Below are 15,705 nucleotides of genomic sequence, written 5' to 3' on the forward strand. Positions count from 1 at the left end.
TTGAGGTGGCATGTGGGGCAGCCTGTGGCTCTGGGTCGCATTCCACAGATGTTTGGCCCCTGACTCTCAGGCTTGGCAGCAATGGCCTCATTGTTCTGCAACTTGGCAGGAACCACATATCCCAGAGGCAGGCAGCTCCCCATGTTACCCCTGGGGCCTGCAGGAAGGCTTCCCCCTGCCCTCCTACTTCTATCACTCCAGCTACCCTTGGTCTTCCTAATTCTGAACCCTATGACATGCATATTCCACTAGAAATTTCTGGCACAAGGTTTCCACTGGGGTGTGACCAAATAAATGTGAACACCCTAAAACCCAAACTCCAGAAGATTCCCGCAAGTGACAGCAGAGACCTGCCCTGGCATATAGACAAATGGTATTGCGCCTCTCCTTCCTGGGCCTCAGTTTCTCTACCTGTGAAATGGTCTACCAAATGTATCTGCGGGTGAGCAGGAAAGTCCTGGCTCATTGACAAGGCCCACCCTCTGGGTACCTCCTCACCCTGAGAAGCCCCATACCTGCTACAGGCCCTAGATAGGACTAATGACCACATGTCACCGGGCTCACCCCTATATATGAGTGGACAGAGAGCTCATTCTAGGGGGAGGTTGGCTGGAGAAGGGCTGGTGTATCACTGAGGAACCGCCGAATGTGCTTTAGACATGAGCATCATTAGAGGTTCAGGCCCCAGCCCGCTGCCTGCGATCCACCTTGTGCCTCAGTTATCTCATGTGTCAAGTGTGTTAAGGCTAATGAGGAAAATGCACGGTGCATGGCCACAGCATAATGCAGGCGCCCCGCAGTCATTAGTCACTGTCTTTGTTATTACCATGATTTCTGGGGTGGCCTGAGCCCCTGCCAGTGATGCTGGGGCCTCCAGTGAGGCCTTGGGGTGAGCTCCCAACTCTGCAAACCACTGTGTTAAATGGCTGCCGGGGACAGGGTGGCCGTTCAGGAATGTGAGCCTTCTGCCCAGTGGATTGGCCTACTGGGCAATCGCAAACTGTTGGGATTGGACTGGGCAGGGCAGGGTGACAGAAAGGGAGTCCAGAGGTGGTGCTGGCACTGTTTCTCTGTGGGCAGCTGGTCCAGGTGGGTGGGTGGGCAGGGGAGTGGGCAATCTGGACAGGGCAGACTGTGGGCCGACTCAGGAGCATTTGCAGATAAAGACAGAACCTTCTGGAGACAGGTCTCCATCCTCTCCCCGGAGGTCTCCCTAAGGGCAGAGGATGTGAACATGTTCACCCCGAGGGGTCTGGGGGTGCAGCCTGCAGCAGCTGCTGAGCCCTGCAGGAGCCTCTGGTTTCATGTTCAGATGCATGCGCATTTTACATTCTCGCCTTCTCATGCCTGCTTTGCTGTTGCTCCCCCCCCCCGCCCCCCTGCTATGGCAGTGCCTGCAGAAGGTGCTTCATGTTTATGTGTTTATCCTGAGGCTCTTTGTACCCCACCTCCTCCACCCCTGTACCCTGGGGGTGCACACTCCAGAACAGTGCTCAGCCAGATGGTAGAAGTCGCCCAAGGCACCTGGTCCCATCTGTACTCCAGGACCGGGGTGTGAGGTGGGTGGGGGAAGAGTGCTGGGCCCTGGGACACCCAGCTAGGAGGCGGGGCGGTGGGGAGGGCACACAGGTCTTGGCAGGGTGCCCCGCTGTATGACAGATCCTAGACCACTCCGTGGTCTACCTAAATGTTTACAACATGAGGAGCTGTGTGGTGTGGCTGTATTCAAGGTTGGCAGTGTCACAGGCAGGAGACTCCCTGAGCTGTATTAGGCTGGAGTAGGGCCCACACTGCTGGGTGCCCAGCCAGCGGGGCCCGCAACCCATGCTTGTGAATCCCACCGTCCCCAGCTGCACCCTTGAGGTCTGTGACTCTACACCCACCCAATAACAAAGGAGGGGGCTCTGCCAAGGGCATCAGAGTCCCGATGTCCTGAGGGTACCGCTGGAGAGCCACAAGACTGAGCACAATGGATTCCAGGGTTGGTAGAACTCACCTAACATACCAGGAAATAATGTAGACATCACTGGCACCTAGGCAAAGTGGAACAGGACACAGGCTCGTGGGGAGGGCAGAATGGTGTTCAGCCTGGTCTCCAGTGACTGTGGCTGAATCATGCAGTGGTGCTGGTTTGTGCTGAACCCCCTGGGTCAGTGCAGGGATGGGATAGGATCGGGCCACAGAGTAGGCCTGCGACCCACTGGGCTGCAAAAGGCTTTCAGTGTGGGTTCCTGGCTGGCAGGTGACAGGTGACAGGGTCTGTGTAGGGACACATGACACTTAGTTGTGTGTGTGGTTTGGGTGCCATGAGATTCTCACTAGAGCCAAGCTGATGCAGGCTCCACATTCTTGAACCTTCAGAAGTCTCAACTGCAGAACTCTGGGCTCCTAGAAGCCCAGTCCTGGAGCTGCAATTGCTCATTTGGGCAAAGGCCCTGTACCTGCCCAGAGTTTCGCATAATATCCTGGGCATGGCCTGATCTTCTGGTGACACTATGTCTGGGACTAGGACATGGAGACCTTCCTACAGCAGCTGCCAGAGTCTGGCTCAGTTCTTATCCCTGACCAGCCAGGCTGATGGCTTGAATTCAGGTGAGGTGGCAATGGAGACGATAGGATACAACAGGAGACTGCCAGGATACGGTGTGAACAGCAAGGCTGTGGGGTCCAGGGCACCCAGGGTCCAGACTGCTACCTTCTTTGCTAGCCAGGGTCAGCCAATTGACTTCTCTCTCCCAGTGGGTGGGTTCTCTCAATAGGCTGACTCCTGGTGAGTGCAGGGAGTCGCCAGGACGTAGATTTTCCCTGGGCCCCTGAGATGGGCGGCTCTGCCCCCTGCCACTTGCACACCTGAGTGATGGGAGGAGGATGTGAACAGCTCTGTTTTCTGTTGCAGCCCGTGCCCTGGGGAGGCTGGCATGCAGAATGGCAGGTCAACCCAGTCACCTGCCCCAAGGAGGGAGCCCGAGCAACCTCTGCCACACGCCGGGGCCTGCGCTCCCTTCCGACTCACAGGTAAGGTCTTTCCCTTGTCCACAGTGCATTGAGAGTTCACCTGGAACACAGCCATAGTAACTCCTGGAGCCCTGGTTCCAGACAAGACCTAGAGTGGGGCCCTGGCTCATCCCAGGCTGGCACAGGGGAGCCTTGATGCCAGCTCATTTAGTGGAATCAAGATCCATGTGTGGTGTCCCATCCAGGACAGGCTGTGTGTGAGTTGGACCCTGTTGTCCTTAGCTTAAGTAAGAGGCCCCTAGAGCCCTAACGGGGCCCTGACATGACCTAGGGCACCAGAGAGGCATCTCCCGAGAAATGGCAGATGGAGGACAAGTGGACCTAGACAACTTGGCCAGGAGCCACATCCTTTAGGGTCCTGTGGACAGCCTTGCATGATGAAAAGTTCTTGTTAAAAGTTAGCCTTTGAATATCAGGCGATAGAAACAATCCATATGCCCTACTGCAGATGAATGGATACAGAAAATGTGGTATATATACACAATGGAATTCTACATAGCCAACAGACAAGATAAAATAATGGCATTCGCAGGAAAGTGGATGAATATAGAGCGAATCATGTTGAATGAGACAAGTCAAGACCAAAGGAACAAAAGGCACATGGTATCCTTAATATGTGGCTATTAAATCCAAAGAGTACAAGAGCAAGGACTCAATAACTGCATATGGACATGGTAATGGAAATATAAACATAACTGCATAGAGATAAAAACCTATGACTCTTGGGGCCAGGAATTTGGCCTAGTGGTTAAAGTGTTTGCCTAGCATGCATGAAGACCCGGGTTCAATTCCTCGGTACCACATACATAGAAAAAAAGCCGGAAGTGGTGCTGAGGCTCAAGTGGTAGAGCTCTAGCCTTGAGAAAGTCCAAGGACAGTGCTCAGGCCCTGAGCTCAAGCCCAGGACTGGCAAAAAAAAAAAAAAAAAACTTATGACTCTATAGATACAATGTTTTATTTCATAAATTAATATGTTTCTATGACATACAAACCCTTAGCCTAATTTTGATTAAGTTCTAAATACTAAGTCCCAGTGATTGTAAATAGATTCCCTCCTTGAACACTTGTTTGTTAAACTTGTCATTTAAAATATGATGTAAAAATCAATGTTAATAAATTCTTTAATAAAAAAAAAGTTAGCTTTTGGGGCCAGGAATTTGGCCTAGTGGTAGAGTACTTGCCTAGCATGCATGAAGACCTGTGTTCAATTCTTTGATACCGCATACATAGAAGAAAAAAAAGCCAGAAGTGGAGCTGTGGCTCAAGTGGTAGATCTCTAGCCTTGAGAAAGCCCAAGGATAGTGCTCAGGCCCAGAGTACAAGCCCTGGGACTGGCCAAAAAAAAAAAAAGTAGTCGTAGGAGAAAAGCACCAAATTGTAACCCAAACACCTCTTCATATGTATATAAAACCATACACATACTGAAATGAACTCTGAAGACAAGGAAACAAAGGACCTTTTCTTCATTTGTCTTATTGTTTTTAGGTGTCTCAGTATTCTTTACCTCATATATGTTGTATACATGTGCACATCAAGGAAAGGTAGGAGAGGGGGGCACAGAATCAGAGGAAAATAGTGGAAAGGTGTAGCAGTGGGGCCGGTCAACTTCACTGGATATTGATGAAAGAGAACCAGACAGCTCATGGGTAGAGATGAGAGGGAGAGAATGAGAGTGAATGAGGAAACATGATGCCAAGCAAAAGGAAAGAAATGTACTTATCACCTGACATACGTAAAGGTAACCTCGCTGTATATCAACTCTAAAACAACCATAAAGTAAATTTTTTAAGTTGGCTTTTGGGCTAGGCACCAATGACTCCCGCCTGTAATCCTAACTAGTGAAGAGGCTGAGATTTGAGGATTGCAGTTCAAAGTCAGCACAGGTAGGAAAGTCCATGAGACTCTTATTGCCAAGTAAAATATCAAAAAGATATGAAGTTGCTTAAGTGATAGAGGGCTAGCCTTGAGCTAAGTTCAGGCCCCAAAACTAGCATGTATGCATGTTTCACGCACACACACACACACACACACACACACACACACACACACACCACACACGGCTCTTTTTATCCCAAGATTGTAAGACTTAAGTGGAGATTCAGAGAGACCCATATTCAGGCCATGGAAGGCATATCAAAGCTTCTAACTTCCTAGATCTTGTTGGAGGACTTCTGGGTCAGCATGCTTCGGTTGCACAAGTTTTACACAGCACAGAGGTACTAGCCAGAGAGCAGGTGTGTCTGAAAACCTGCATTTTCCCTCTCTGACCATGTCTCATCAGGTAGGGAAGGGCGTTGCTGCCCATTCACATAGCCGACAGGAGCTAGTGCTGAGACACCCTGTCTACGCACGCGCATGTGCACATAGCATCTGTGGCCATGGACGCTATTTGGATTCTCCATCCCTGATGCTAGCTGGGATGCAGGCACCCACTTCCAGGTAGAATTTAGGGAAACCCGAGGACACCATTGGCCCATGGCTACCCAGATGTGGTGCTGACGGCGAGGACGGGGTGGCCTGCCGGGTAATGCAGCCATTTGTCATATTAAGTCATTCACTAACAATTGAATCCCCCCTTGATTAATCTCCCAGAATTAGCCAGTTGCATTTCGAGCAATTAGGGTTAATTACAGCCTCATTTGGCAGAGGAGAGAGGCCCATAATTATTTCTCGCACAAGGCGAGGGGGCGGTGGGCGGCGGGGGCGGCAGTGTCCTCAGCATCCCGTGGCACATGTTGGAGTAGTAATGACACAGTTAAGTTAATTAGACCCGATTACTCAGCACCAGGCTGCTGTGGGCAGCGGCTGTCAGGCACCGATGCCCCCCCTCCCCCCCCCAGTCCCACCAGCACCTGGCCAGGTTTGCAGAATCAGAGCACCCAGGGCCTTCTGTGCCTCTGAGGCAGGGGCAGGAGTGGAAGCTGGGCAGGCCTTCGTGCTCTCCTCCTCCTTCCTGACAGAGGAGGGATTTAAAGCCTGCCTGAGGAGACATGGCGGCCATGCCCTGCAGCTAGATGTGCCTGGCATTTCCTTGGGTGTCCCCATGGGACTGAAGCCATCCTTAGAGGCTGGATCCCTTCCCAGCCCCATCCTTTGCCAGCCAGCTGAAGTTGAGGTCATGCCCACTCCACACCTAGGCTTTTTCATCCAGTGAATAGTGGTACCTCCCTCATGAGACAATAGGGGCCGGATGTCACTGGTGTCAAGGAAGCTCTACACTGTGGGTTGTATTTATTTAGGTGGCACTGGCATTTGAATCGGGGCCTTTGCTACTTGAGCTGCGCTCCTCAGCTCTTTCAACTTTAATTGTGTGTGTGTGTGTGTGTGTGTGTGTGTGTGTGTGTGTGTACAGACTTGAATTCAGAGCCTGGCTGCTTTCCCTTAGCTTTTTCATTAAAAGGTAGCACTCTGCCACTTGAGCCACACCTCCACTTCCAGCTTTGTGGTGGTTAATTGGAGATAAGGGTCTCACAGACTTTCTTTCTAGCCTGGTTTGGAACAGTGATCCTCAGATCTAAGCCTCTTGAGTAGTTAGGATTATAGACAAGAGCCATCAGTACTTAGCAGCTTTAATTGGTTTGTTTGTTTTTAAACTAAGGTCTTGGGGTTCTTTTACATAGCTGGGATTACAGGAAGGCACCAACATGCCTGGCTTGTTTTGTTGAGATGCAGTCTTCCTTTTTGTCCCAGCTTTTCTTGCACCAGGATAGTACTAATCTCTGCCTCTGGTATTGGATTATAGATGTGAGTCATTGTGCTTGGCTCTATGTTTCAAACTTTAAAAATCACTGCAGTTCACATAGTTAAAACCCTTCTGCCCAAAGTTGAAAGTATAGAAATGACAAGCAGTGCAGCTATGGGCCAGCCAGCAGCCCAATGCACGTGTGGAAGTAAGACAGGCTTAAAATGCCCCAAGCTTTATGATTTCCCAAACTTGCAGCATTCCATCGAGGATGTAGTACCAGGCCCAGCCCACCCACTGAATGGGTCTCTGAAAAGGGGGCCAGAGAAACCCCAGCCAACAGGGCCACTGTATTGAGCTATGCCAAGTATGGATCTCCTAGGAGAAAAGCTCACACGTGCAAGGGGCAGGGGCTACGGCCCAGACCAAAGTCTATACACATTCTTCCCAAAGAAATGATGGCACTCGGTAAGGTGTCATGACCAAATACCAACTTCACTTAAATTCAAGAGTATTGGGGGCTCCCAGCAGTACTGGGGCACCCTCTGGGCAAACAAGCAAAGAGTTGGCAGGCAGAGGACTTCGGGATGGAGTCCATAGAAAGGGGAGGCTAGTTTGCCTAGTAGATGATCAGCAGTTTGGTGTAGAACCAGGAACCAAGAAGATTCCAGCAAAGAAGACATTTCAGCCTCCAGACCTGAAGGTGGGGGGCGGGGAGTTTGTTTGACAAAGTGTTTAAATACCTGCGCTTATGGAAAGAAGGTAGACAAATAAATGGGTGAAAGCAATTCGAATTTGAGTCCTTAGTTAAGGGTGAGCCTGTTGTGAGATCAGAGACCCACTGTTGTGCTACTGCAGTGGTAGAGTTGGGATTTCACAACATCCCTGTCCCCTGTCCCTACCCCAGCATCTTCCCATTTTGGGGTCTTAAGAGGGAGGAAGATTGACTTTGGGATTGAAATTAGCTAGATCAGGAAGGGCTAAGCAGGGTTGGTGTGGGCAGGAGTCTCAACCAACATGGACTTTGTATGTTGTATCCTTTTGTGCAATGCTGATTTAAAACATATCACCATGTACACATCCAAATCTGGTAGAAATTTCCTATATACCGTGTCACATGTCTTTAAAGGTGAAATTCGTTTACAGGAAATGTCATTCTGATGAAGTGTGCCTTTTAAAATCATAGAAACCATTGCCTTAAAATTAATGATGCATTGCAAATATCAGGGAAAAGAAGACCCGTCCAGTGTAAAGATGATTAAAATTCAGGTCAGAAGTCTGACTTAGTCAGGCTAAATTTTTTAATGAGATTTCAGAAAATTAATTGGGCGAATGCATTTTTTATTCTTTTAACATGTAATTTTATGCTCCTGTTTAGTAGAGAGAGAGAGAGAGAAAAAAAAAAAAAAAAAGGATTTGTCGATGGCCAGAGCTTATGTAGTTCAAACATTTTAAACTCAAATTAGCGAAGGGTGGGGGGTGGGGGAGTGCCTGTGGCCTAATTTGATCTGACTGGGAGAAAGGATCCTGGGTTTCTCAGAGCTTTCTAGGTAGAGGTGACCTACAGTGGTTGGAGCCCCTCCTCCTCCTGGGGTCTCCTCTTGGTGCCCTACCTGGGTCTGAGAAGCTGGCACATTTCTAGAGCAAATTGGAGACAGAAAACTCAGAGACCCAAGCCACCCTTGACTCCCAACCATCAGGTTCCCTCTGCAGTCCAGGTCTTGCTCATAAAGGCTCTTTTCTCCTCCTCCTCCTCCTCCTCCTCCTCCTCCTCCTCCTCCTCCTCCTCCTCCTCCTCCTTCCCCCCTCCCTCTCCCCCCCTCCCCCTTCCCTCTCCCCCCCTACTTCTCCTTCTCATCTTCCTGGGGCTGCTTGGGCCTCCCTCCCTCAGACCCTGTCACAAGCTAAACACAACAAGGCCAGTGAGCCAGTCTCCTCCAAGCCTTGGAGCTGCCACCACCACCTTTGAGGCAGAACTAAGTGCCCCATGCCAGGCCCTGGGGCCTGAGGAAGCAAGCTGCCCCTCCCCAGGGTTGTTCCTGGAAGCCACCCCAGCATAGCCAAAGAGGAGCCAGGTTGGCTGCTGGACCCCTGCAAACAGTACTGGAGGGGGAGCATGAAGGATGCCCCCCCTGGGGCCACTGCCAGCCCCTGCTCAGCAGACTGTGGGTGAGGGGTTCTATGGTGGTGATGATGACCGTCTTTGCAAGTTTGTCCCCAACCCCTGGGAAGGAAGAGCCACCACCACCATCCCCTCTAACACAAGACAAGAGTGCCGGCAAGGGTGACTCCAGCAGTAATACCAGCTATCCCATTTCCTGGGCACCAGGCATGCCTTGTTTTATTTGACTTCCAGCAGCTACTGAAACGAGAGGCCATGGCTACCTCAATCTTACAGATGAGGAAGAACCGGACCAACGACCCAGCCTGGAAGTAGCTGAAGCAAGATTTGAACCCACAAAGCTAGGCCCAGCATCAGGTCTCACCTGACAGAGCCAGGGTGGTATTTGTCCCCTTGCCAGCCTGTACCCTGGCAAGGGGTCCCCAGGAGCCAGCAGGGGATGTGGGATAGAGCAGGGGACAGCAAGCAACATATGGCCATCTGAAGGGCCATCCAGTGGTCATTAGTTGGCAGTAAGTCCCGGGACCCTGTGGGATAAGCTGTCTTGGAACCAGCCCCAGCCTGCCTGCAGTTTCACCTGCAGGGTTGATGTGCAGCTGCCCTGATCTCCCCTGCGTCATCTCCTGGGCTCTCTGGGAGATCTGGCACTGTCTCTGGGTCACTCAGCTACAGGGGTAAGAGTGGAACTTGCTGTAGAACAGAAGGTGGCCTCGGAGGTGGCCACAGGGAGGCCTGTCCCCTAGGGCAAGGACACAGCTCTTGTCCATCCTTGGAGTTAACCCAGGGTCAAGACTTTGCTGACTCAGAAGCTCTGTGTCCCAAGATGCCCAGAGCCAGTGAGCAGAGGCCACCCCAGGGACAGGACCCCAGCCCAATGCCTTGTGGGTAATAATGGACCCGGCGCTGGCTGCACAGTGCCCCCAGCACCCGGGGATGCTTGTGCTGTGCCATGGAGCTAGTTCTTCTAATTAGGGCGAATGGGTTGTCATAGGAAATGCAAATCTGGGTCATGCATATGCAGATGTGCAGCTGGAGACTCAGCCAGGCTGTGGTGACCACACCCCCACCCCCACCTTCCCATATCCGTGGCCCCAGTAAGGAGGGACCTCATTAGGGAACCATTCTGCAGGGAGTCCAGGCTTCAGCCCACTGATATGACTGGGCCTCCGTTTTCTATCGTATAAAATGGGATTTCACCTCTGCTCCCATTCTTCTCCCTTTTCCTCTAAGTAACCATGACATTGAAGCCATGGCTCACTCCCCTTCCTTCAGCCACTTAAACCCCTCCCCCTGCCCCGGCACCTCTAGGGTAGCCTGTGCGCTCCCTGAAAACACTGTGGATGCCCGGGCATGTTAAACAGCCTGGTACACAGTAGGGCTCTATGTCCCCTGCACTGTGACCTCCAGGTGAGCACAGCACCATCTACGTGTGCTCAGAAGGAGCCCAGGGGGAGCCCAGGTGTCCCGTCAGCACTCGGAACAAGGACATGGGGAGTGGCCAGGGCTGCCACGCAGAGATACCACATTGTGCCAGTCACCAGCCCAGCCACTTCGTGCCTTTGGTCTCCTGACAGTCCCCCCAGACAGGACAGAGTGTCTCCGCACAATGGAACACTCAGATTGTCAGGAAGGCACCGAGAGTGGACAGGGCTGCACTGTGACAGGGCAGGGCTGCCCTCCGGTCTCCACTCCCTCGGTAGCTGGCAGGGTTTGAGACCTTACCTGTGCTGGGCTATAGCTGCCAAGACACTTTCACATACACTGCTTTGCCAGCCGCTACATGGACAGGGAGCCCATGGGCCCTGTGTCCACAAGCCGGCTTCCCTGAGACATTCCATCAGTGATAATGGAAGACGCCCAGAGGGCAGTGGGGAAAAGAGCCACCTGTGGCCTCACTGTGACCTGTGTGGGAGCACATGGGACCGAACATGAGAGCCCCCAGGGAGGCCAGGGAGGAGGCCTCTGGTGTTGAGGCTGGCAAAGCCCCTCCTTTGCCTTAGAGGGTGCTATCAAGATTCTGGGGTCCTGGGGTCTCAGCCTCCGGGGTCCAGGCCCCTCTACCCTGGCCTGGCTTGTGACCAAGACCTCTTTCCTTTACAGAGACACCCCAGCACTCTGGCTTTCCGTTGCTCGCTGGCCGACTTCCAGATTGAGAAGAAGATAGGGCGAGGACAGTTCAGCGAGGTATATAAGGCGACCTGCCTGCTGGACAGGAGGACAGTGGCCCTGAAGAAGGTGCAGGTGAGTCACACGGAACTCATAGCTTCCTAGGCGCCAGCTTTGTCCTGAACGCAGGACCTGGCCACAGCCTCCCTCCCTTCTTCTGAGAACAGCAGTGTCAGACTCTAAGGCCCAGGCTTGGAGAGAAGCTGGGAAAGCTCAGCATGAACCATAAGGGAAAACAGGCAGTAAGCCACTGCTGTATACAAGGTCACAGGCCAACACAGACCTGAGCCTGCAAGGTAGGTTCTAGAGGCCCTGCTGAGTGAGCACTGAAGGGGCTGGGGCTGGGGGCACACAGGATGTGACACTGGTGACCCACCCACCTCTTATACAGTCCACATGATGATGGTGGGGTCAGGCTATGGAAACTGAGGCTCTGAACCACATATGGAGTGTGTCTTCAGCAGGCAGATCTGCGGGGCCTGAGTTTCCTTCTCTGGCTTCTGGACCACTCCCACCTCATGGCGTGAGGCCATTGATGCGTTGCCTGGTTTGTGGGGGGGGCACTCCCCATCCGTCCACGGAGACTTCTGCTCTTCCATGGAGCACTAGTTTGACCACTCATTTCTCTCTTCCTCCTGCCCTAGATCTTTGAGATGATGGATGCTAAGGCCAGGCAGGACTGTGTCAAGGAGATTGGCCTCCTCAAGGTGAGTCCAAAGCCAGCAGGGCACATTCCAGGCTGCCTGGATGGGGCAGGGTTGGGGACAGTCATGCCGGTGCTATCCATGGGGAGGGTGGGCGTGTCTGTCCCTCCCCATCTTCCTCCCGCATGGTCATGGCGGAGACAAGCTGGTGGCAGGTGGACCTTCCAGTGGCTGCCTGTCCCCCCCTCCACCCCCTTTCTGTCTCTCTGTCCAGCTTCCAGGTTCTTCCCAGGCCATGTCAGCAGCATGTGGACTTACTACACAACTAAGTAGGGGTCTCAGAGACCATTCTGAATACTTGGGGTCACTCATACTGGTCCCCCAAGCCCTCTGCTTCAGTGTGCAGGCTGTGGGTGGGACCAGGTGTCTCCATCCAGTCTTCCTGGGCCCATCTCAGGGTGGATACTGTAGACAGGGCTCTCCACTCCAGCCTCAGCTCGCTGTGCACGTCTGGCCAGTCCTGGCTCTTCTCTGGACCTTGGACTTTGGGGCTCCTGTTTACTTGAGCCTCTGTGGACATTGATAGGTATTGAGGGAACTCAGCCTCAAATCTCCCCTCTGTCCCAGGAACCAACACTTTCCTCAACAAAACTTCAATTCTTACACACACACACACACACACAAAAAAAAATCCTGTAATTTTTTTTTCTAGAAAAAAGGAATGCGAGGTTGGGCTTTGGGGGCCCCCCTACCCCACCCCGAGAGGGTGAGGTGTCCTAGGACATCACCAGTCCAAGGATGCAGGGGAGGAAGAGCTGCTGTGGTCTAACTCTACACTGGTTAGGGACCTGTGTGTGACACGTAGAAAGCTGTGTTTGTGTTGTTCAGAACCTGCACAAGGCACCTGAACAATTCACTAGACCAAGAACTTTTCTCTAAAAGTCTTTAAGTAGTTGAATAAAGGAGTTGCTATTGAACAAAGCAGTTTGTGAATACAATATATCTTCGTTCTCCCTATCCCTCCCCTCCCCATCTCTTCCCTCACTCTTCTTAATCTTGTATGCTATGCATTGGACTCTTACGTGCATTTTCCCCCTTTCCCTTCAACCCTACCTCACCCCTTTCAAGTCCCCGCTTCCTAATGTTTTCTTGAACTTTGATTTTGCCTTTTTAAGACATTGTACTATTTGAATTCTCCCTTGAATCTACCATAGTTCAGTTAATACATTTGTATGCACTTGCATACATACCATCTAATGTATTTACTTATAAGTTGATAAGCTAAACCTAGCTGTGACATAGAAGGGAAATATGCATCCTTTGGGGCAAAGGACTTTTAAGCCAGGGTTCTGGGAAAACTGGATATGCGTCACACCTCACACCAACCTAGTATAAAAGGGATCATAGACTAAATGTAAAAGTGAAAGCTAAGCCTGGGGGAAATCTTCATAACCTGAAAACAAGCAGAAGGGTTCAGTTCGGGACTCAAAAAACATGAACCATAAAAGAAAAACATCAGTCACTTGTATGCACAAATGATGGAAAACGTGCTAGCAGTACATTACCTAAGGCTTCACAACACACATTCATATTCTTACAAATTAATATGAAAAGAGAGAGAACCAAAAGCTGGGCACCGTGGAGGCTGAGATCTGAGGATTGCAGTTGAAAACCAGCCCGGCACGAAAGTCCATGAGACTCTTATCTCCAGTTAACCACCAGAAAACCAGAAGTGGCGCTGTGGCTCAAGTGGTAGAGTGCTAGGCTTGATCCAGGGCAGGGGCCTAAGGACAAGGCACTGGGTATGAACTGGCTCCTGGGCCTATTGGGCACCTGGTGGAAGGTGGTCTCAGTATCCAGAGATGATATCTGTGCCCACTCCCCTCATGCCTGGACCCTGTGAGACAGAGGTTGGCATGAAGTATCCATGCACGAGTCTGTCCCACAGACTTCTAGGCCATTTTATAAAACCTGCTATATGCCAGTCTGCCTTGCTGTCAGCCAATGGATGGCCTACGATGCTATGAGCAGGTATTGAGTCTCTTCTGTTTATTTGCTGATCCAAGACAGGTCTCAAACTCTTGCCTAAGTCTCCAGAGTGCTGGAATTACAAGTCTTTCTTTCTTTCTTTCTTTCTTTCTTTCTTTCTTTCTTTCTTTCTTTCTTTCTTTCTTTCTTTCTTTCTTTTTGCCAGTCCTGGGCTTGAGCTCAGAGCCACTTGAGCCTCAGTACCACTTCCACCTTTTTTCTTTGTATGAGGTACCGAGGAATCGAGTCCCAGTCCGTGCATGCTAGGCAAGCACTCTACCACTAGGCCAAACTCCCGGCCCCAACAATTTCTTTATATGCGATGGCCAGGGTTTCCTCTCTACACCATGGGCTGGCATCCAGCTAACATGGGCCGGAGTGCCGAGGCCAGGGCAGGGTTCCAGCCCTGAGTGAGAAGTTGAGAACAGGGAGGAAATGCTCCTGAGCATACTCTGCTGGCTAAGCACAGGGACAGAGTCCTGCCTCTGAGGGGTTGGGGGAGCAAGGAGGAAGATATAAGCAGCCTTTGAATCCAGCTTTACAGATTCTGTCACATATTTCAAAATCCTATGTCCAGAGTTGTAGATAGAGTGCTAACCTAGCTAGTACAAGGCACTGGGTTCAGTTCCACCCCCACCAATACCAGTGTACACATTTTCCAGATAAGAAACAGACCTGAATGTGCAGAATGGATTTTCTAACATCACTCAGACCTTTCCCTCACCCGGAACTGCAAGCCTTGTTCCCCTAGAGTACCCACCTTCCCAGCAAATGCAGGGCCCCTTCCTCTTGGGTGAGCAGTACAAGCCCTGGGCCAGCATGTATTCCTGCTTGAACCCCTCTCTCTTTCTCTCCCTGCACAGCAACTGAACCACCCGAATATCATCAAGTACTTGGATTCATTCATTGAGGACGATGAGCTGAACATTGTTCTGGAACTGGCTGACGCGGGGGACCTCTCACAGATGATCAAGGTCAGCACACTCAGGCGAGGCCAAGTGTGAGATGTCTCCTCTCCTCTCCTCTCCTTCTGTGCCCCTTGCTGCTCTGGCTCCAGCCCTGGCATGGGGCAGGGTTTCTCGGATGCCATTCCCAGCCACTATGGCTGGAGTCTTTCATCTTCCCACCAGTCCCAGAGTGTATTGTACACAAAACAAGACCAAGGGATGCCTTGGCTGTCCTGGGGCCCGGTCAGGGGCCAGACAAGGGCCACTGTGGGTAGAAAGCACCCCTGGGGGCCACTCACACCACCCAGGTGAATCCCAGCCACAGGGGCCACTTGAGCCATGCGGAAGGAGCAGCACCCCCTGGAGGCCAGCCTGTGGAATGACATATAAATCTAAGCTCAGAGAGGTTCAGAGTTGGCAGGGAGAACTCAGAAGGTGAGATTCCTGGCCCAAGACTGTTCAGTTGCAATTGGCCCCAGATGACCTTCCATCCTGGGGCCTAGAGAGACTCCATGTCCATGTAATGGCTCAGGACCAGATCTGGACCCTGCTGGGCACACACTGCCGGGACCACCTCACCTCTCCCCCAGGCCCCAGGAGCAAATTCACCCTGGGTCTGGAATCAGGAACCATTGCCTCTCCATTAACAGTGCCCCTGCCAGTTACCACAGCCATGCCAAGCACACCCTGACCGCTGAGCCCACAGTCCTCAGCCAAGCTCAGAAAAGGTTAGCCTCCTACCAAAGGCAGCCCAGCTTCCCAGAGGAAGAGCCCACGCCCATTACCCCCACAGTTCACTCCTCACTCACAGCCCTCAAGGCCCTGCTGGCTGGGATCCTGCTGTCTCCCCCACCTTCCCCTCCTCCCCCTCCTCCCTCTTCCTCCTCCTGCTTCCCTCTCGCTCTCCAGATCCCAGTCTGCCTGGCCCTACCCAGCCGCACTTGGAAACGGGGCACACGTGGATTCTTGTCTTCCCCGCAGGCACCGGGGATGGAGCGATTGTTCGGCACTTGCTCTTCTGAAATTTGGCCCCTAGGAATACAGCTCGGCTGGGAAGTGGCATTCTTCTCGCTGTTATCACCTGCTTTTATATTTCCGTTG

At 51.9% G+C, this 15,705-nt stretch overlaps 1 protein-coding gene across 2 annotated transcripts in view; it reads left to right on the top strand.

Annotated features, from left to right (window-relative positions):
* Positions 1-15,705, top strand: part of Nek6 (NIMA related kinase 6) — a 66,453-nt gene that overhangs the window by 31,794 nt on the left and 18,954 nt on the right. For both annotated transcript variants that reach the window (XM_090330609.1, XM_090330608.1), the window contains exons 2-5: positions 2,897-3,015; positions 10,920-11,060; positions 11,630-11,692; positions 14,521-14,631. In XM_090330609.1, the coding sequence (XP_090186735.1) occupies positions 2,926-3,015; positions 10,920-11,060; positions 11,630-11,692; positions 14,521-14,631 (405 nt within the window). In that variant the 5' untranslated portion in view covers positions 2,897-2,925. The remainder of the gene's footprint in view (positions 1-2,896; positions 3,016-10,919; positions 11,061-11,629; positions 11,693-14,520; positions 14,632-15,705) is intronic.

The sequence above is a fragment of the Megascapheus bottae genome, chromosome 3, assembly GCF_031878675.1.
Source record: "Megascapheus bottae isolate mThoBot1 chromosome 3, mThoBot2.hap1, whole genome shotgun sequence".
Lineage (NCBI taxonomy): Eukaryota > Metazoa > Chordata > Mammalia > Rodentia > Geomyidae > Megascapheus > Megascapheus bottae.